General features: G+C 37.7%; 1 protein-coding gene across 2 annotated transcripts in view; it reads right to left on the bottom strand.

Moving 5' to 3' along the window:
* LOC122404826 overlaps positions 1 to 23,367 on the bottom strand; it is a 377,273-nt gene extending 353,906 nt beyond the window's left edge. For both annotated transcript variants that reach the window (XM_043409082.1, XM_043409083.1), the window contains exon 1: positions 23,077 to 23,367. In XM_043409082.1, the coding sequence (XP_043265017.1) occupies positions 23,077 to 23,140 (64 nt within the window). In that variant the 5' untranslated portion in view covers positions 23,141 to 23,367. The remainder of the gene's footprint in view (positions 1 to 23,076) is intronic.
* Between the last annotated feature and the right edge of the window lie 221 nt (positions 23,368 to 23,588).

Below are 23,588 nucleotides of genomic sequence, written 5' to 3'. Positions count from 1 at the left end.
CGCAGCTGACTATGATATCGCATCTTTCTGTGCACGCACACGTGCACGGAGTTTACTACGACCGTTTATGTATATTGCGCCATTATCGTGTACCTTGCACCCTTCCTTTTGAAGTTGTCATCCAATATACTTCCGCGTAAATATAATTACAACCATTATCAACGGGTTGCGATTACGCGGGGGGTTCTCTTTTGCGCAAAAATTATACTATTTATTTTTATAATTGCATATATACATTGGAAATTACATTGTCGTCGAACAAAGGAAATAAAATTTCTTGAAACAGTTTGGAAAAATATCTGAGAATGTATATGTATAATTATATATTATAATAGAAATTGAATAGTTTATATAAATTTATTTTGCATAAAATATATGCACTGGAAAATTTAATTCATTTTGAGAAAGAATATCCTCTTGGAAAGCAAAAGTAAATTAATATAAAAAAAATTCAATGGTATAGAATTACGTTAAAAATATACGAAAGAGAGAAACGAATATCAGCTGAGCAGAAAAGATCCGTGATACAATGTAGAATTTTATGCTTATGTATGAAACAGAATTATGCCCCGTTTCGCGTTTAAATATAATTGTTAAGTGTAACATTCTATGAATTATATTAAATTACCTTTAGTGCCCTAGGAAAGAGGGTGTATTATTTCTAAAAACAAACTTTATGTTTCTATCCTGTATCGTAATATTATAGGTACAAATTTAACTCCTGCGTAATAATCCTCTAAAACGTTTTTTTTTTTTAACTTCAATAAAATTTATGTGGAATAAAAAATATTTCAAATTTGTTTGCTGTGTAAAATAGAATGTATTAAATATGTAGCCCTGAATGGAATGGAATAAGTATTAAATTTCGAAATTTTATTAATGAATTTATTTTTTCGACTTGCAGATCTACCGTTTTATTCACCCCCGTTGAAAACAGGTCAACTTCCAAGCAGTTATACGCAACTTCTAGGGGAAAACGATCGAAATAATGGCGTTTTCCTGGGCCCCAACTCTTCGTCGGTAGAGTTCCGGTACTTAGTGCGGTTTGAAATTAGAAGTATAATCTCTTAACGGTGTTAACACGCAACACAGGTGACTTGTCCCCGGCGCAACGTTCAACAAAGAGAGTTCGCATAATTACAGTCCACGCGTGTTTAATAAAACCGAGGAGATTTATAAGCGAATACGTTGCAAAGGTTTCCAAGAAAACAAATTTTGTACGGCGTAATAATACGCTTTCCGTCAAGTAACAACACGGGAAAAATTTCACGTTTTCGCGTGTATGTTTAAACGTTTCCTGCAAAATGAAGAGTGCACAGCCTTTGAAAGTAATTTAAATGAAAATCGTGTAACACGAATTTACTTTTCCCTTTGTACATTTTGCCCAAAGGTCTCTCTTGCAAATTTGTATTCGTCGAAAAGAAAAAGAAATTGGGCCAAAGTTTGCTGATCATCGATCGAAATTTTTTTATATAACAATAACGCCCTTGAATATAATTGTAATTATCATGATCATTGGCTTGTACTTTTAAAATAAACTTCTCATAATTCTGTTTCGTCTCGTGGTTTTCGATTTATAAAATAATATTTTATTTGACGAACCCGCTCGAGAACCGAGACACTTTTTAATACGAGCACGGGTTCCTCGTACGCTTCTTCTCTAATTCCTCAAGAAAATATTACAGCCTCCTCGTGCTCGCTGTCAAAACGAATTCCCAAGTTGCCTCTACGCGTGTACAGGAAGAAGGTTCGCGTATTCGCGATATTTTATCCGTGATGCATATCCCCGTTGCCAGTTCCTGACATCCGCGGCGTTGCACAAAGCAAACCGGGTCGAATAAACACGCGATGCAAAAGAGTTCAAAAGTCTCGTCCAATTTCGAAAGAGGGAGGGGAAAAAAAAAAAGAAAATGGAAGACTGGTCGTCGTGTGGCGTTGATACGTATCTTTTCGATATACTACTGTGCTCTTAACCGGGGAGACTTATCTTCTATCTCCGCGGAATTATAATCCTCCGACTAGGCGGAACATTTTTCCAAACTTTTAGTTGCCCGAACAAGTTATCCTGGCTCCCGGGGCAAAGTAAATTGACCAGCAACCGCGCGACTCTGAAAATTTTATTTTCCCCGGAAAATTGAAACGTAACTCCGTCGAACGGCGATCTTTAACACTGCAACTACCAGAAATGGTCAAAATGATTCGTAACTTCTAACGAAAATTGTAAAAAAAATCTAGTCGACTGGATTTTTGAAAATTTTCTGTACTTCTCCGGAAGACAATTAATAAATTAATTGCATTGTACGTTTCGTCGAGTATCTGTCAGTCTTCATTTCTTTAAACAAAACGAAAACTTACGCGTTTTCATTTTTCCATCAAACGTGTAAGTTTTCGTTTTGTTCCAGTTCCGATCCGTTTTCATCGATTTTGGAATACTGCCGTGCCCGACGAGCAAGCATATTAAAATCGAGGTACATAATACAGATCCTTAATTACAAATGCGTTTCAAGTTAATATTCGCGGTTATTTATATTTGCGCGAATTGATTCGCGCTTTCATCGAAATATTACATTTACTCGCGATTAAAAGTACCGACAGAATTTGACAATCACATTTTATGTTTTATATAATCGAATTTTATGCGAATTAATATCCATTCTGCAAGTTATGAATAAATTTTTGGTGTTTGTTTATTGGAAGGTACCTATATTGCTTTGTTAGATTTAATTTAAAAAATAAATCTGTGCAAGATTACAATTTCATGGATCGAAATGTACGAAATACATCGAAATTTAGGTAATATTTCTATCTTTTTTATCTATTTGTACAAATTACACTTTTCTCATAATAACTACTATATAATAAAAAAATTCAGTTAATTTTCTTTTTTATCACTATTATTCCCCTAACTCCCTCGATATAAACAAGGGTAACAATTTTAAATTTTACAGTATATGATATATACAGTATACTATAATTTAATATTAATTAAACGCTTTTTTTCGTCTCGTTATTTACCCCGGAACAATTCGTGCATGGTTAATTCTAAAGTGGCGCGCATATTTAGGATCAACGATGCGTGAACGCGTAGAATATTCCGTTTACTAATCGATACTCCTTTCGACGTCGTTGTTATGCGTGTTGCATACCATTTACAACGTGAGAATAGTTTAACTCCAAACGCGACTAATGTGCACGGCAATCAAATTAATAATGAAATTACGATCAGTCATCTTCAACTGCCGGATGCCATTGCGTATTCCGCCAAAGTACCGTTCGTTATGCTGCCATTCACCATCGTCGATCGGGGAATCACAGTTGGAAATACAAAGGAATACGGAGAAAAATACGAACGAGCGAACGAACGGTCAGAGTTTTCCGCGAAAAGAGTTTTTTCTTTCTGCCGTGATAATACAGTCAGATCCTGGATCAACGGAAACATCTGTGTACATTAAACCATCCTCGGACGAAGTAATTGTTCGCTGGAAACCGGCGTAGCTTTCTTCCGTTTTCAACTCGAGCTGCATTCTATGGAAACATTATATTTCCGTTCACGTTTCGTTGGTTGGAAACGATATCCGTGTCTTTCATTTTTTAATCCAAAGGCAATGGTTATTCCGTAAATGTAATATAAATTCAATAACCTCCACTGTTTCCATCGTAATTCCAAGGGTTTCTCGTTATCATGTATGCATACACAACAAGTTAAATTACAAAATTTCAAATCGTTCCAAAAAAATTATTTCTAGTTGCGGGGATCAATAACAATCATTTTTAGTTAATACGCGTATATTCGAAATCCTATGCACTTTCGAGAAAAAAATTCGAGCAGATGAACAAATTTTTCGACAAAATTAAAAAATTTTAAAATTGTTCTTGAAAAATTATTTTTGGTTGCGGGGGTCAATTACAATGATTTTTGGTCAATACACATACCCCCGAAATCCTACGTACTTTCAAGAAAAAAATTCTTTACTAAGACATTATGTGAGACTGTATTTTAGTAATTTTAGTTAAATAAAGATTATAATAACAACGTAACCACGCCAACAGAAAATAAATATTTTATATTTATTTGAAAGCCCCTTTCTAATCAGTCACATTCATTAATAACTGGACTGATTAAATGTTTTAATAAAATTTACACGTATGTAATTGTGATGTATTTCAATGAATCTGTTGCCAATAAAAAGGAGCAACTTTCTTCCTTTCCACTCTTGCTTGCTAAAGTACGAGGTAATGAAAGAGATATTAAATTCCAAGATGTTGTTTGATCATTCCCCCGTTAAATTATAAGATATAAGAGATGGTTCTGAGAAACGATGAGACTCGCAATATCTCAGTACGAATACTGAAATAGATGAAATTTTGAGAATCCACGGATCCATGTATAATACCTTAATAAAACCTATTCCAAGGAACGCGGTGGGAAAGAAAAATAAAAGACTAGAAAATTTGTTTCCGAGGCACAAGGTTCCAATAAATCCAAAATAACTTATTCGATTTAACACAATTAATCAGCAAAATCTGGAAAGGAAGAGCGCTCCAGATTTAAATCGATCGCGAATTAAATAAAATTTTAACACTAAGATCGAGCTATTGTTTCTTCATTTTTACATTTTTAAACACCGCTGTACTCCGACTTGCGACTTCTTCGCAAAGGTAAACGGTCAATTACAACTGTTGTTTGTTTCTCGTTTGCCATCGTTACGAAGGCTTCGCGCAACAGAGAATTTTACAACGAAAAGAAGTAAATTCTCGTTTGACGATATGCAGCAACCTGATGCAACCCTAGTTGTGACGAGCACAATACATTCCCTGCCATGTTTGCGTATTTTTCGTGAATCCATATCAAAAGAAAAATAAGTCACCGGTATGCAACGTTTCCGTTTCTAAAATTTTTATTTACTAGAAAATAATAAATATACGCGTTCGTCCGTGACGTAAATGTTCGTAAAACCATCATTTACAATATTTCCTCGTTAATCTTACGAGCAACGCGATATTCAAAACGAGAGTATCTTTAATACGTTTTCAAATAACGCCACGGAATGCAACTTTCAATTAGCGATCCCAATTAGGGGCCATCCTTTCTCGGAATTCTTTAACAATGCAAATACCTCTCATAAATAACTCTCGTTTATAATTATCACGAAGGGTGAAAATATTTTTAATTGCCTCTGTGTTTGATACACTTTAGAATAGCTATTTCTCCGTTAACAATTAGACAGTTCCGTTGGAAAAATAAAAATATCTACATTTTTATATATTTCGAACTTTAAAGTATAGAAACGTTCAATTTATAAATCACGTGTCAAGTTTAAATCGTCGAACTTTTTAAATACATTTGAAATATATTTCCAGCCGAATTCAATATACTTTTAATTTTGTCTGCCAGCCATTTAAGCAGAACCATTTCCGTCGTTTCCGAGTCTAGATTCCGCAGACATGCTGCCTATTGTTGCGACGATTCATCGATTCTAACAATAAAGGAAAAAAAACCTCTGTCACGCGCATTTTTATTTCCGCGTACGCTTGGTTTATTATCGACTATAACGTGAACGTCTCATCACCTAATTGCAGACCAACTTCGAAGAACAGGTCTGCGAGTCTGTAATCGACGCATAAATAGTTTATGAGCTGCTCGGAACGTTTCGACGCTGGTAACTTATCATCGAAACTGTTCCCCGAGACAATCGTCGATCCATTTTCCGAACCGGCAATCTGTTTCGCGAACGTTTCACGGATCGTCATCGACGCGTGAAAACGATGAAACGATCCTGCTGGGGGCGAGATATAATCGTGACAGTGCTCGTATCGTGCAACACCCTCGAAATCGTTACCAAGAATCGTCTACCCGATCCAGCGCGATAAATATGACGTTTATCGACGCGATCATCGCTGGGGGAAATTGTTGCCGTTCGATCAAGTCATTTCAGCGCGGCGAACGAACGTTTCGACGATTTCGACGAACGGGCTACGTTTGTTTAATACCTCGAGTCTCGTCGAGACTTCGAGCTAAGCACAAAGCATCTAGACGCCGGGAATTTAACGAAGCCAATTCTCCGTTTCCTTCCTTCGACTTCCGGGGCACGTTTGATAACGCAAACTCATCTTCTCCCTCTTACGAATAATAATTTGTTAATTCTTGGATAGCTCGGCTGGAAGTTTCCTTTCCTCGAACAATTACGAATATGCTAGGTATATTTAATTCTTTGGTAATAGGATATTTATTTGTATTAAAATATGTATTTTATATATTCTTTTTCATACTCCAGACACAATTCCATCGATAGAATTGCTCTTACATGCTTTTATTTAACTCTACGGTGATGATTCGTTAAATGAACTCCAGACGTGGATTCGTAAGTTGAACATTTCTATTCCTCCCAACTAGAAGGATTCTGGGATTCTCCTGGGAGTCAGTGAAACGTGAAAGATAACATTTCGGGGAGATGTTCATTTTAAGAATCATTACTATATTTCTTGTAAATCTAGGAGTATTAAAATGTTGCAGAAATCAGAAATCAGTATTCTAATGGCTTGTAATAATCTCTCGTAAATATTTTACAAATTATTATACGATGCTTTCCCCCTATTTTAATAAATATAGTAATTACTTCTTTTCGTCGTGTGTTGTTTGACAAACAGAGCGATAAGCGCGCACGAAAGGATGAAAGATATTCCCGTGGCATGGAATTTTGATTAAAAGAGATAAATGAAAAGGGACTGAAAAATTTCGCCCCAACAAAGAAAAAAGTATCGATTGTAGCTCAAGATCCGATAGCACGAATTGGGTTAATTATTGGGTCACGAGCAACACCGTTTTTTTGTCCAAGTAAGTTTCTTTGACCTCTTTCGCGTATCCGTTTTAATCAATGCTCAGGACTACAAGAATAATTTTTTTTTATTTATTTCTACCCTTTCTTCGCGCGTTTCCCCGCTCTACATACACTTGCTCGTACCGCACTATTTTTTATACTCTTGTACTTATGCTCAAACCCTCTTCTTTTTGGTTAATTATACAACTCAAGAGTGCTCCAAAAGAGAGAAACATCGACAAAATAAATTACACTCTACGGCCTTTCAACGGGTTTCATTTGCTCTGATATTTTTAGAAGGCGAAATTAGACACATACACATACAGTATATTCATATATAGAAGAGCAACCAATTTCGTTGGATATTAATTTTAATTAACAACGGAATACGAGGTTCCAAAGGAAACAAGCATTTTTCTAACATGTCGTCGATGAGAAACTTTTTGTCGACAAAAACGAGGAAATAATTTTCAAATCTTTTAATCATAATCGACACTCGGGCGATTAAAAATTAAATCGCGAGGCAAGAAGCAACGAAGTTCGTTACCCGTGGAGCGTGTATATATAGTGCCTGAAATTAGCTATTATAGACCACTCTGCCATTCATAAAGCACAATCCGCTGGGGATAATCAATTGGCGAGGTAGCTTGAACTCGCTAGCGGTGGTACGAGCGAGCTTATACTCGAAGAACTTTCCGTACGCTCTGATACGAGAGAATAGCTATTGCAGCAATTTGTCTTCCAGATGTTCACGAATGCCTCGACATCATATCGAGCATTTGTTCTTCTACCTCGGTTATTCAGAAAAATCTGGCTCGACCTTTGTTAGCGATAACGCAGATAAAGTATCCACGCGTTATTATCCAGTAGAGTATTAAGAAGCTCTAGAAAATTCCATGTTCGTAACATATAAGAACAACTGATCTATAAACAAAAGAAAAAGATGAAACTAATTTATATAATAGGACGTTGAAATCATTCTATAGGCTTTCAATGACATCGACGTCTCTTTCCAACAATAGTAAATGAACCGAAGCCGGCTTTTTAAATTAGATCGAAAGGTATCGGGGGCTATGGCTACATCCCCCGTCCGCGTCAACCAACCGAGATACGGTTATCACGGATGAATATCCGCGTGAATTCAGTTAGAGGTGAGCACCACTCACTCTCATTTGATAACCAGCGATACGTTTGACGCATCACGCGCGATAACTAGATGCACGAATCCCGTTTATGTCCTCCGAGGCTTACAGGGGAATTCCCATTAGAACCAGCGATTACGTAGTCAACTGTTGGAACCGTTTTGCGATGAAAAATTTCAGCAGCGCGAGTGTGAATTTCGTAAACCTGCTCCTTAATTTTCAAACGCATCGTATTCAAATGGAAACTCCAAGATACTTACTATTATAAATTATTAACGTCCGTTCAGTTATCCACAAACATCGAGCCCTGTTTACGAAAGAGTTTCAGATACGTCTACTATAAAACTCCCCATCAATAATTATGTACCACAGATAGTCGATTATCCGAGATAATATTCCGATGGCCTACATTCTGATCTTGATTATTAAATCGACTTGTTCCAAACATTTCCACACGCGTAAACTCTCACCGATTTGGTATTCGATATAAACATTCCCAAATTCATCGATTGCTATTTTTCAGAGTTTGACAAATGCACGAGAAATAAAATTGATTCTTTGAAACGTTTCGAGCGACCCTCGCGTATTATAGGATCGGCAATTTTCAAGACGTCGGCGGCAAAGGAAACGCCACGAGAAACTAGAAAAATGATTTTTTGACTTTTACCAAAGAGCCCCCTTAAATGCACGCCCCTTAATCAAGATCCAACGGGCGCTGGCGAAGCCCGAGTCCGGAGGAATTCTCGTTAACGGCAGGTGATTAACTATGCGCGTGCGACTGACTTCGAAACGTTAACTTTTAGTATCCTTTTTCCCGCCATGGTCCGGGAATACTTTGACCGTACTTTCCCGACACTTTGAATAACGATGTAAGTAAATCGATCGGGGACCGACGCTATTTTCACCGGAGTTTCTACGTCCGCTTCTACGTTCAGTGATTAATTACCGATCTGATAGCTCAATTCTGAACATAGCATAAACCTAACTGCCGGAGACAGCTCGGTGACAGATTGTTTAACACCGACAATGAAATTTGTCCAATTCTTTGGCACCGTTATCCGACAGTAATTCGAGCTTTTCTCGGAATAAAATGGATCCTCGGTGTACCAGTGTTTATTCGTCTCCGTATTATTTTCCCATAAATTTTGTAATAAACCGACGAGCAGTCTAGAATTTTTCCATTTCATTAACACGTTCACTGCCAGACTAAACCCTTCAAATTGTCTACGAAAACGATACTCTTTTTTGGACATTTGGAAATTAGTATATCTATAATTTGTCGTAGAACTTATTTTTACAGCCTCTTTAAAATTTAAGTATCCTATCAAGATTTATTTTCTTTAAGATCTAATATTGAGAAATAATTTTTTCAGCTCATCAGTGTAAATTCATGTCACCCATATATGGGTGACGTGGCTGTCAATGTGTTAAACATATACGAATCTTCTTGGCTTTTACACGAAACGTTTAATTTAACGGTACAAGAGGTATATGAATTTTGATTCTGGTTCAATCGTTCTTTTATAGAGAAGAAGAATTATAAAAGGCTCACAATTTCCGATACAAAGTATCAGATTGCCCCCATGTTGACACTTGACCTGCAAACAATCCGCGTTCGCTCGCACACTCCCAGCGACAGTATCGCGGGCACCGTACGCCAAACACTATGGGAGGAACTAATCTATTCGCTGGTGTTGTTTCGTTGTAGGTAACTACACGAATAACAATTGCTAACCGTGCTGTTATTTATCGAAACAGTTGAGTATACACGGACATGTTTCGTTTAAAATGAAAATTAATCGACAACTTTTTGGTAAATATACACCGACACCTACAAAAGCAACACCTCAAACATGGCCAGTAATTACAATTTGCAGCAGTTAATGATTGCAACAGACATTTTCAATAATTCAATAAAATAAATTGGAATATTTAACCTATATATATTACATGCACAAACAAAAAGTATCAATTACCGAATATCACACTTTTTACTTCATATCGATAATTAATTATTCCGGTGATTTTTAATTTTGCGTTTAACATCATTTATTTGCTACGAGCGTTTCGAAATAATTGATATGGCTTCGGAGAACATGTTAAACGCGCAAATAAATCTGCAGAGCTAGCTATACATATGTATATATTTGTAGTTGTAGTATCCCCTCCGGGGTTGTCGATATTTTTAGATTTTTTCAAAAATAAAAATATTTTCAAAACTCTCGTCTCTCCGACTGGCGTAAATATTTGTTGCGCCACTATTGGTAAATAGTAACTTTTATCGATATAACTTTGTTTAGAGCATAGGCTATTTTATGTGTAAAAAAATAAAAAATGAAAAGAATTGAAAATATATTTTTACTATTCACTGGTTGGTGTAAAAACTTGTGAACAAAAATGTGAAATGTATAGTAAATAGTTTATTGTTATCGCAATATCGAATGAGAACGATATGTTTCTGCAAGTTATATTTACTATTTAAATATTTTTGTGGGATTATCAAAAGTAGTTCGAAAATTCGTGGAACACTATATATAAGAATATAGTTGAATTCTCGTTATACTTTACACCAAATATCGAAATATATTAATGGGCCTGCGTTCGAGTTTAGCTTTTACGAATTGTTCTCGATATTAGTCTATCGTAAATTAATATATACAAATTGTAAACGTTCTATCGAATGTATAGCGTCGCTAATTATTCAAATATTTCACAATTTCGTAATATCAGCATTTCGGTGTTAAGATACAACAGCCGCGATATAATTAAAATTCCTGCGCTTCTATTAAAGCTGATCATCTCTAATAAGCGTAGCAATGCGCACGAAACCTCAATTGCAACACGGATTAACGCGTATACACCCTCCATTACTATTTCACTGAAATTACAATGTAAAGAGGAATACATCCGTAAATGCGATCATTTGCAACACCGTCTAATCTAATTATACCTTACCACAATTATCATAACAATAGATCGCATGCGTTTCGCGCACCAATTATGCACTGGCACGCGGACTTTAAACGATAGTTCTTACAGCACGTTCGAGTAATCTAGAACTATATGTTTTAGAATCGTAAACAAACCAAATCTTTTGCTCTTTAAATTTGAAAAGAAATTATATTTTAAATAGTTCGAGATATTAATATTTTTGAAAGATTTTGAGATGGTACTTAATTGTACCAGAATTGTAGACTTTGGAATTTTAAACTTCTTTGGTTGGCAATGTTTTACGAGTCCCGGAGTTTCATAATACACATTCTGCAATGGATGAAAGTTTAGTTCGAATAACAGTGGGCCGGATTTGTGCTCCAGTCTGTTTTAAACTCGACCGCAGAATAGACGATAGAAACAATGAAAATAAGGTTAATTAGCCGCATCGTTTACTCCGATGTGAATGGGAAGCGAGTAAATTAAGGAGGGTCATTTTTGACCTAGTCTCAGAAAGCTTCGTAACTCTTTTAAGTCGCAATGTTAATTAAACGCAGCAAAACAGCGACACTCAGCGACAAGTAAACGGGGTAAACTAAGGGGGCGAATTTCGTAATTTCGGTAATTAACTCCATTACAAGTACTAATTAAATTACCTCATATTCACCGGCAGTCGAGAAAATAATAGTTATTTATTTTCGAGTAAATGTTTTTAGTCTTCGACAATTTTTCATTTACCAGTAGTAGTATAATGATGGATGTAAACTAAGAAAATCTGTAAAGAGAAATATTACATGCGCATCGCTGATATTTGCATGAAATTTTGCATAGCAATAGGGGATTATTATATCGAAACTAGCAATATATGTTTGGTTTTAAATGCTACTGGCCATATTAGTTTAGGAGATATTTAATGTTAAAGTTTCTGGTGCAACGATAATATTCTGTAACCGTACGGCCCGATACTCCGGTGCAAGTAAATTTCCCACGATAACAAACCCTGCTACTAAGCAAAAACTCATTTAAATATCGACAATGTACTTGGAGTACGTTCCTTTTTAGCCAACGGGGAAACGTGTCTAACGAACCAAAATAGCTGAAAACGACCATAGTAATTTCCAATTCTGTAAAGCAGCCAGTTGTTCGGTAATGATTCTTAAAATAATTCATAAATTGAACATTTCTATCCCTTCCAAATGGGGGGAAAACCTTCTAAAATTTTAACTCGAAATTAGTTTCAAAGTTGAATCGTTTCCTCTCAACAAGATAATATTAAAAAATATTATAACAACAATTTTTCATGCCCAGCAACGGCCTTTCTCATTTTCTGCGCGATGAAATGTTCGGAACAGTATATTTCCAACGACAATTCCAGCGTTTCCCTCGTCTGGGAAGCACGTTTTCGCAATCGTTTGACCCGTAATCCCCGCGAAGCCCATCCCGCATCGTAACTTCTGACAATAATCTTTCTAATTCCGGCGTAACGCCTTCCGTGATTATTCTTTACAATTTCCATGATAATGCTAAACTCGTCAGGAGAGAGTCGCGGAGGGATCAGCGAAGCTCGCGGGTTCGTTAGCGCGCCGCGGCCTTTCAAATGGAAATAACAAAACTAATAAACTTCCGACAGAACAAAGTGCCCCGGTGTGTTATATCCCAGATTTACACGGAACATCTAGGAAACAGGGAATCGCGTACGGTTTGTAACCCTTGAATGCACTCCGTAGCTGGATGACAGGAGTTAACGCGAAACTGCGAGCATCCCTCGCGAGCTGCTTCCAAGACGGTGCAAGTAACCCACAAACGCGATGAAATCCACCTTCCGTATTACGCTCGTCACACTTTTTCGCGAATAACGTCGCATTAATTAAAATTAACCATCGACGGAGTCAAACGTTTACGATTCGAAAAACGTGTTAAAAAATAATCTCTGTAATTTACATAAATTATTGTAAGAACACTGTTCGCTATTAAAGAAATATTTAGCGTTACTTGAAAAAAGAGGAAGCGTTATTGATAATGATAGGGAAGCTTTTTATCGTTGGGGAATTATTATAATTAGTTCAAGCTTTGGTACACAGTTGGTAGTGTAAGACGATACGAGTTAGGTTGGCAGCATTTAGTTCGTCAACTCGAGCTCCCCTATTCTCGAATTGGTAATTTCCCGCTACCACTGATCAGCTAGGTTAGGATGCATCGTCGACGGGCGTACCAACTTTAGCTGACATTTTCGTTACACCGGAAACTTCGAACGTGATCTCTTTATTAGCAAATGATTTAATTTAATTATCATTTCTATGACTGAAAATAATGTTGAGCTCAGAATTGCAAAACGAATCTTGTAATCGTGCTCGTAAAATTACGAATAATCTGTCGTGTATCAGAAATCTATTGTTTCTTGTTCGTTAATTTTATTAACAAACTTATAAAACCATAATTTACGATACAAGTTTGAATTCTGAAAATTTCTCGTATTACAGCTCTTAGATTTCCAGTATATTCCATTGTACTCTGTTTCAAATTAAATCCAAATCTATTGCTGTAATCTTGTAATATTTTGGTGGAAAGTGTTCTAAGACGATTAGAGCGATTGCTGAAGAATATTATGAACGTCTCGTTCCAGAACACCTGTACACCTATGGTGGCGAATTAATGCGACGTTATAACGAAGAATTCTGTCGACTATACATATATATGAAATTGATATTAAACTTTGCTAATTTTAAAGAACAACAATTGCCCACTGAACAAGATCTGGGTTAAAAGGTCTGTAGTACATAGAAAGAATCGATAAAAATTATTTTTAGTACGAAAAACAAAATTACAGTAGCTTGAAATACATTTTTGGGATTTTCGGGAAAAACAACGGTTGGCAAAGATATAAAAATTGGTACTCCTGCAAGCTGATGCACATGTATGGTAAATTATTGAAGCAAGTTATATAGATGCTAACTACAGTGCTTGAAAGAGCGTTTTCTAGATGGTTACTCGAGCCAACCACCATGCTACAAAGAGTTACTAAAAAAGGACATAGAAATACGCATAAAAGAGATCTATAACAGTACCAATAAAGAGAATTTATTTATTTAAAAAAAAGACTGTGCTCGTCGAGTGAAAAATGAAACATAAAAAAATCCATTAAAGATAAAAATAAAAATGCAAAATATAGAAAAATTGAAAAGATTTTAATTTATCTTACGTTTTTCCTGACGATGATCCACCATATTTCCAATATGATAGATTTATTAATTATGTGTCTTTAACATTTTACTTCTTTTCCATGCATTTCTCTTATATGACAAATAACTATTCTACGATTTCAATATACGAGTATTGTTACCGTGAACTATTAACATTTCATAGTTGAAAACGTTTTAATAAACGAGCTTGAAAATATTACCTGCGAAATGAATTTTTATTTCCCTCCTCTGTTTTTTCGCTATGAATGTATAATAGAAATTTAGAAAATTGAAGTTTGTCCCCGTCGAATCAAAAGGTTCTCATAAACGAGGCGATGATTCATTTAATTTAGTTAATGGACAAAACGACGCACAAACAGGCGTAAACTAGAAACTTGTTCGCTCGTTTACGGGCCCCCGAGATGGCATAAATTCATATTTGTGTTTTGCAATCTTGGCAAAACTTAACGTGCAAGAAGCACAATTCGTAAATAAAGTATCGGTGAAGTTTTCAATTAATTACCAATTTTTTTTGTCACAAGAACTACGAAACATGTACAATCCTAATTCGATAAAAGATTGTAATCTGAATTCCCCAAAAAATAATATTTCTGCCTCAACCGATGTACGAAAAATTTATGAAAAAATAAATAATCGAATAAATAATAAACGACTGATGCATTCTAAATATTTTATTCCCGCAAACAGCAGAGTTTCGCAAATAACATTTTGTAATACAGTCAGCATCGGTTAAATTAAATAACAATATGAGCTAATATTACTGACGGAATAATAAATACGCGTGAAAATTAATTTACCATGAATTTGAGAATTCCATATTAAAAATTTATCAGAAATAAACGTTCGCGCGGTAATATTTAATTGCTGGATATAAAAGTTAATAATTGTTTTTCCGTATTCGTCGTGGAAATAAACCAGTTTCATACGTGTTATTTCATCCTTATCGATGTATTCTCTACATTTATCCAATTTCGGATTTCTCTGCGCAGTAAAAATAAGATTATCCATGAAAATTAAACTACAAACAGCTACAAATATCAACAGTTTGTTGCTGGCAATGATTAACGACGTGCTCCGATGAAGTTTAATACGTTCAGTAATGGCGTGGGGATTGCTTCGACGCACTTTTTCGGTCAAATAAATTTCTCGGTGCTCTTAATTTACGTTCCTAGGAAGTACTTAATCTAGCTCCTATTAATAGACGTGTTAATTACGCGTTTACGCGCACCTAGTAAAACAATGGCGTCGCGTACCTCAAAAGCGACTAACAGTGACTTGAACCTAACAACTTTGGCGACTAAACTTCCTACTGGTAAACTGCTGCCTTCGACTATGTGTCTCCATTACAACGGTTAACATTTGCAACGCCATACGACGATGATACGAGCGAATAATACTTCGTACCTCCATTTCTGACTCGCGTTCAATTCATTTTTAATTCTACTTTAATATCAAAATCAGATAACAGAATTATTTTAAATATTTATGGTAATATATAAATATAATTTCCTCGTTATTTAAGAGACCCAGATAATTTTATTACAGCAACCCCAAGTAATTATAGAAAATTCAAAAAACGAATCTATGCTTAAATCGACCGCAGTGAATCATTAGAAATCGATTCGTTCCAAATACAATAAACTTGTAAAAAATGTTTCCTGCTGGAGAGGAAACGCAGATAATACAAGCTTCCTGCAAAGGTATATTAAAGGGAATTACGTTGACTATTAAACGATGTGGCGGCATGCCCAAAGTACGCGAAACCCCTATCTGTATCTTTGCCAAGTTTCGTTTCTTACAAAGGTAATCACGTTTGCTTCAAACATTACATTCTATTACAGTAAGCCGGTGTCTCGGCTCGTTGCAGTCACTCGCTCATACGAACGCAAATTTTTAACGATCCTCGTAAAATTTCAGTACGACCTAAATTCCCCTGTTTACGAATTCCCGTCGAGCATTAATTTCAGCTACGCGAAAATCCTTTTTTCGTTTGTCGCGCTTAATACGCCTACAGAATCGGCGTCGGGCAAATTTTACTTTCCAAACATACGGTTACAAATGTTTAACAATCACTGATGCAAACTATTAATATATACGAGACGTTTTACGGATCGCTTCCGTTGTAATTTGCAAGAAATATCATTTGATTATTATTTTTGATAAATGCGGGCTCGAAGGGTCTGAGAAACGGTTGCAAAATAAACCGGAGATGCATATTTCAGACAAGGACCAAGCTCTAACTAGGTAATTCCGCGGTGGAAAATGACGAAACCGTGTCTGAAAAAAAAACTTAATTAAAACGCTCGCTAAGGTCGCCACGTTCTGACACCTCCTCGTTCCCCGATTGTATTCACCAAAGAAACACTGTCTTGCCGTGACCTTAATCTAAATTCTAACACGAAGACCTTGCCCTGGAGGGATGGCTGAAATACGTAAAAATATATTTCTTTAACCTTCTTTTGCGGAATGAAATTGCCTTGTTCATTTACACCAGCGAATTTAACCCTTCGCTGGCGTCCATTTTGGGATCATTCCAGGTACCATAAAGCTCTGATTTATCCCAACAACAACAAGTGCTGGATGACTTCGTTAATTGAAAATTACTTTCCATTTCTCCGAACAGTACTGCAGCAGTTACACGTAACAACAGAAGCACGAAATTAACGAAAGAGCTTGTTTGCAATAAAAGGAAGTATTAAAACTAATGAAGGTAAGGAAACTCCGGGTTCGCCGGTTGCCAAGAGTTCCTCTTCCAGGCTCTTGATAATGAAGAACGAGTTTAATCATCGTTAACTGTTTCGCATACTAATTTTCTCATCCCCTCTGCCGGATACGATTTCGCGAAGAATCGATCGTATCGATCGCTACGGACGTTGATTAACCGTTGGAAAATTTCGAGAACATTTTGTGCTCCACGATTTCGACGGGCTTTATCTTTAAAAGACGGTCGCAGCGCGCGATACTCCACAAGATTCTTACCTTTCCCCGGACCTTTTCTTTATCTGTCTTCTATTTCGTTGTCTTTCGATCCCTTTTCCGCGCGAAAAGGCTCCGGGGAGTGACTTCCATGGCGTGGAAATAAAATTTCCATTCGATTGGATTCGAAAATCGCTGGAATGGACTCTCGGAAAATTGCTAGCGCCTTAAGTAACTTTCGGATTGTAACTAGCAATCGGCCGTGAGCAACCGAATTACCCAGTTTCCACTGCAAAAACAGCTCGTCTAATTAGAAACCTTCGTTCGGGACGTAATAATTGCAAGACTATTTATTTTTATTTATTATAAAAACCCATTGGCGCGCGAGAGAAAATATAACGATACTTTTACAATTAAAGCGGAGAACGATGCTCATAGTTAAACAGTATAAAGTACAGAAATACGTAACTTAATTACAGATTGCAAAACTGACTCTTGAAAAATTTTTTAAAATTCATACTGTTAAGATATACACGGCTTTTAAATAATCGTAATAATTGTTAAGTCGAGGCTGCGGTAGAACACGCGGTTCCGCAGGAATACTTTTTATCTTCGTACGCACGTACATACGTGTTCCGGCTCTATATTTTATCTTTATACATATTCATGCAACAAGGTGTGGCGTTCGAGACAGGCTGAATAACTCGTTCGTTTCCAAAGATGGACGAAAATGCGAAAACGTCCGACTCGGGGGCAGTTAAAATATCTCTATCAGACTTTTCATTAGCATCAAAAATATTCCCGCAATATTTCGGTGCCGTATGGGTTTATATCCGAGCAGGGGGATTAAACCGTGCTGCATTTAGTTAAAACATTAACGTAATGAAGTCCTCGTCGTACTTTGTCCAAGGCCATTACACTTGAGCGACAGCAGCGAAAAGTACGACAGCACAAAACACAAAGGGCCACGAATTCGCTTTAATACACCGGCTTTTTCCACTCTCTCTCATGCCCCGGTCGCGTTAACTCCGAAATCATTTTTCGCTATCAGCATCCATCTTTTTCGCTCGCGTCGGGATAGGTTTAACCGCGTCGAAACGCGTCGCCACAGCGCGACCGTGAAAATGCCTCCATTTTGCGCTAGAATCGCCCAAGTCAGCGTCGACGTCGAACAAAATGGCAGCGTTAAAATTCAATCCGCGCTCGTCCCGGAAAGGAAAATGCCCGACGAACCGGGGGAATTTCGCGACGAAAGTTGATTTCAGCTTTACGCTTTGTTAACGGGTACGCCGATTGCACGGAATGAAATCCAACGAAACCGGACAGCTCCTCGTACCTGGTTAACAAGGCGCAAGTTAATGATACGCCGCGAACAAAAAGTTGTTAATTCTCCCGCGCAGCGTGAAAAATAACGGGGCTGAAAAATATTAACGAACGCGCCCCCGGCGGACGAGACATTTCTACAATTTCTCCCTCGTCCGTGATTCGTCGAAAATTTCTTAATTTTCTTAACTGAGACAATTAATTCTTCGAGCTGAAACGTTAAAGAAAATTTTGAACAGCATTAAGGAATTTTAGTTACGAAAATAAGTATATAATGTACCTAGTTCATAATTTTCTAGAATCAAAGTTGTAAAAGATTTACCTATAAATATTTCTCGAACGTTCCAAGCGCCCATTATCCATTATTTAGTCGTTGGTGGACGTTGGACGACAAATCGTCAAACTGGAATTAACTGGTAGCTGCAACGCGTTAAGTACCAATGCAAATTCGGCACGAACATATGAAATAATACGGTCGAGGTGGAAACAAACGAGAGAATTATCAAGTGTCTTGTGTACGAGTGAGATTTCTTAACATGTTAAACCGGCCGCGTGATTTCTTACGTTTTCTTATCGGGGCAGGCACTGCACGAGAGATCGACCGGTAGATGCGGCCATCGTTATAAACGTTTGACGAGTCTATTATTAAGAATTTATTAACTCCCGCGGAACTAGTTATTTATAAAATACGATAACGCGACTGAAAATAAAAATACGTATTACAGACGATAAATTTGGATCTTGTGTATATCGTATATCGATTTCTCGATAATAAATATAGTTACGTCGCGGGGAATTTGACTTTTCCTACGCGAATTTGACAGTGGATAGTGGTCGAGGGTTCAGAGGTAGCAGGATAAGACATTTGTGGCTTTCACAGTCCGAGTTCTGACAGTTGATACTCGGCGTTAAGGCTTCCAGGTGTAAGCCGTGTCCTTTGAGGAAACTACCTCGACACGTTTCGCCAACGTTGCAGTTAACTTCTTCGAGGATCAAGCGACACACTGATATCGGTGCGTGTCGTGCAGTTTAAGTTTATTTAACGCTAGATTTCCGTCTGTCAGATTCCATATTTAAAATTATAGGATGCATAAGCATTATTTTCTAACAATTTACGAGTATGTCGCGACACTTGCTGCACTGGCCACTAGAGGGCTACGCTCTTGTCTCTCTTGCAAGTGCTCGAGCGACTTTCTATTCCTATCTATACACTTCTCAACGTAGAGCTTATTGAGATTGTCTACTTCCTGTAACACTGACCCTTTCCGGAGAAACTCAAGATCGAATATTAAAGAAAATAATCTTCTACGTCAAATTGAAGACAGTGTCCAATTATCTAAGAACGAGGTTTCGTATTCGTAGACAATTTGAGAGCGCGTTAAAAGACCATGTTAAATCGTATTTTAATGTAATCGTCAATGCAAGAAAGATTTCGATAAAAATACATGTGCAATGCCCCGTAAATCTAGCGCCCCTTAGCTAATCAGAGCTGTTTTAATTGTTCAGCCGAACAATTAGAGGGGTAAAAAGCTACAAGCATGTCCCAGTTTCCCCCAGAATCGGGCTGTACGATAAAACCTTAACAACTTCGCGAAACAAGTTCATTTCTAGGATTACTAGCGGATGCTCGAAAGCAAACGGTAGAAACCGGAAGTACGCATGTCGACGCATCGCGGTATGACAATTACCTTACAATTTAAATACGCGCGCACATCCGCTTAAAGAGGATCGTTTTCGAGCAACGGTTTTCGGCGTGCACGAATCCTCGAGCACACACCGGGGGTCGTTTAGCACGTGATCCGGAGTGAATGGAAGCACCAGCTTCAAGGGAAACGATTCTAAGAAAAAATACGTACGGGTGTGCTTTGGCAAACCTCGCACGGTACAACGATAAAGTTAACTATAGGCGCTTTGAATAACTGGAACTGAAAGTGAACAAGAATCCGCTTTGATTATCATCCTCGCGTTGGCAAAGAAACGATTTCGTGATTATTTCAAACGTTTCTACTCCGTTCGAATCGCAGCACTTTGCTGGAATGAAAAGAATTTGGTTCGTTCTTCTCAACCATGCTTTTCTAAAACGCGTATCTGAATTACAGAAATTAATTTAACGAAATTCGTAAACGTACGAAGCCTACTATTTTTTCTCGAAACGAAGTAACACAAAATCACACAGGGCATAAGAACTTTGCAATGAAAATTTAAATCACAAAATAGAAATATCTTGTTCCGCCATACGTTTTTAATCATCTGTGAATGGACGGTTAATTAATTTTGTAATTAATTTTGTTGAATTTGTAACGTACTTGGAGAGATTATGTTGTCCAAGTCTACCCAGACATCCGTACGAGAATTAATAAACGGTCTATTACGATATTAAAGCGCCCGAGGCAAACAATATACTGATAAAAGGACTTTTAGAATAATTAAACGAAGGATCTTTTGTAAATATATATCATGTTTCCGGATTAATTATATTTTATATTTTAATTTTTGTATATGAAATTTGTTGTGTCTATATTACGAGTTTCCTCGCGTATAATTGCAAGCTCTGTTGCCTAGTTAAGCTATGGTATTTCTGAAGAGAACCACGAATGCTGGTCAGCACATTAAATAAACAGACGTTGCAACAACATCATCGTTATACAAGCCACTATTTACCCTATTTAATTTGTTTACACGTCGCGGCAACTACAATGTATTCTTATTTACGCCGATGGATTCTCTACTCATCTCACCAGAGAATACATAATTGAATTGAGATCGAATGATTATGGTGGTTAAACTGCATTTACTCTGCGATCTCTGTTGCAAAACAAAAGCACGTCCAATATGCACGGCTCGTTAGAAAGTTAGGTCCTCAAATATATACAGATTAATCAAATCGTATCTTTTTCTTGGAAGGTTCGCACAAAAGTTCGATTTAAAAAATATTAAAATAATATTTTTTTAAATGTTCTCCGTTACTTTCCAAATAATATAATGCGACGTACCTTACCATTCTTTATTTGTGTTTTTTTACAATGCGAACAAAAATATTACATCCTATAAATCAAGCAACTTTTTCTCGAAACTTTTTTTTGCCCGATGCGTTGTTTTCGCGAAATTCGGGACGAAAGTTTTGAAAGCTTCGCCCCTGCGTATGTTTTAAATAAATTTATTGTAACTTTAAATTGAAATATATTATACGTAAACGAAAAAGTGCGCTGAATATTTCGCGTTTGAAAACCTCGATCTACTAAGCGATAACCGCAACAAATCATAATTTCGAGCGTGGCGATTTATGGCCCATCGTTCCGAAAGTAATTGCATTCCTCGACAATGCCATTCTTTGGGTACAAAAAATTACGCACATCTGCGTTTAATGTCGAGGTCATTGTTATGTCACCTCCCGCGCAAAAAGTGCGCCATTTCTCGGAAACGGTGACCCACAATCTGGTACTATTCACCGAGTGAATTATGGGTAGTTTTGTTTCCAATAATGGCCCCAAATCACCGAAACTTCCACTTTTCTTTGCATTTCGTTCTAAAAATAATATCAAACTGGCATGTTCGTATTGTTTCTCATAATTACTAAATAGTCCAAAATTTAACAATTTTGTTACAAAAAGAAAACATAATTACTAAATACAATAAATAAATTTTCGTTCCAAAACATTTGACGTTGAAGTTAAAAATAAATGCTCCGTGTGTTTCAAAGTCTTCGAATACTTTGTTTCGACGGAACGACAGGAAGTAAAATTAAATATTCCCACCGTACGCTACCAAATAAACCTGCCCCTAAACAAAGAATTACGATCACGAAACGAAACGGAAGTAACGGTCGACTGACCGAGCGACGAAAAAATTCGTCAAAAATAGGACGAAAATCCGAAAGTTTCGCGCACCAGGGGGACCACAACGACCGAATAGAATCGCGGGACGAGGTCTGGCAAGGATAAGCACGCGCTATCGTAAAATGCCTGGGGTTTCCGGGCGCTTTGGTCGCGTAAGAGTCTGTGGATGCGCGACCAGCGACCGTTAAAAAACTCTCGACCGTTTCCATTGGCGCGAATCGAGCGAACACGCGACATCTCGCAGTCGTCGAAAACTAACGACGCTGTTCTGTTCGTGCACGCTGCCAGAGACTCGGCAAGATAGCGCACGTGGGCGTACATATTCGCGCATACTTGAAAAAGGAAAAAAAAAAGGTTTATCCACTGTGAAAAACGCTCGCTACGTTCTCTCCTTTTTCTTTTACGGTCTTCGCGACGATAAGGGTCGCGACATTGGACGGGATTATAAATAAAACGTCTAGCGGGCTGTTTGGCGCTGCTCGCTGCCAAACAAAAAAAACTTCCTGAAGCGCGACAGGTCAAGTTCAAGATCGAAATGCACTTAACGAGAGCCGATGTTATCGAACAGTTTCCAAATAATATCCCGAACGTCGTATTTCGGGTTATTTCCGATGGTATCGTTACCGTACGAATCACTCCCAATTACTGCAACAGAGACAGGGTTCTCTAAATCTCGGTAGCTACCGTTAAAATCCTTTTTACGACCACGTTGTAAACGAGGATGGTGTTAGGTGTTGTACTCGTCCCTGATCCCAATATCTGGAGTACCGGTTGCGAGTACGCCAATTTACGACGAATTCGTGGCGATCGACGCGTTAACGGAACAATTTCGCGACGATGTGTTCCCGATGTTCGCGAACCGAACCGACACACGTGTCCGGCGGAATTAATCGAGAGAACGAGCACTAACCTTGAACGCATCCTAATAGGAACAGGCCGCCGATGAACCAGCTCTGTATCATCACATTCATCATCTATCCAGTAGCACTTGACACTTACTGCACTAGTATATATACCCCCTCGCCGCTAAAATCGTTCGTGTATCACAATCACATTTAGCACACGTTTACGATAGACGAGTATCCATCCGCCGGGCGCGACGGTTGGCGTGAAAACAGGAAACGAACTCGACGGGAAACGGTAGCGCAACGTGCGTCTAACTAGTACGGGATCGAGGCTTACCCGGTATACCTTCCGCGAGGACGAACGAAAGCAAACTAAGCCAATGCTCGCTATCTGAGTCCGTATCCGCCGGACCACCGTTCTCCCCACCCCCTGCCGCGTACCGCCAACAGCCCCACCGTCCTTCGTCGGCGCCACCGTACGCGAACTCCATATAAACCCCCACCATCCTCGAATTGCGCGCGACACTCTCACCCTCTCCTTGCCCACTCTCCCGAAACCCCACCTGACGCTTCCGAC

The sequence above is a fragment of the Colletes gigas genome, unplaced genomic scaffold, assembly GCF_013123115.1.
Source record: "Colletes gigas isolate AHSC1104 unplaced genomic scaffold, ASM1312311v1 Colletes_gigas_Sc00003, whole genome shotgun sequence".
NCBI lineage: Eukaryota > Metazoa > Arthropoda > Insecta > Hymenoptera > Colletidae > Colletes > Colletes gigas.
The sequence above is the reverse complement of the archived record's forward strand: the minus strand, read 5'-3'. Positions and strand labels throughout refer to the sequence as shown.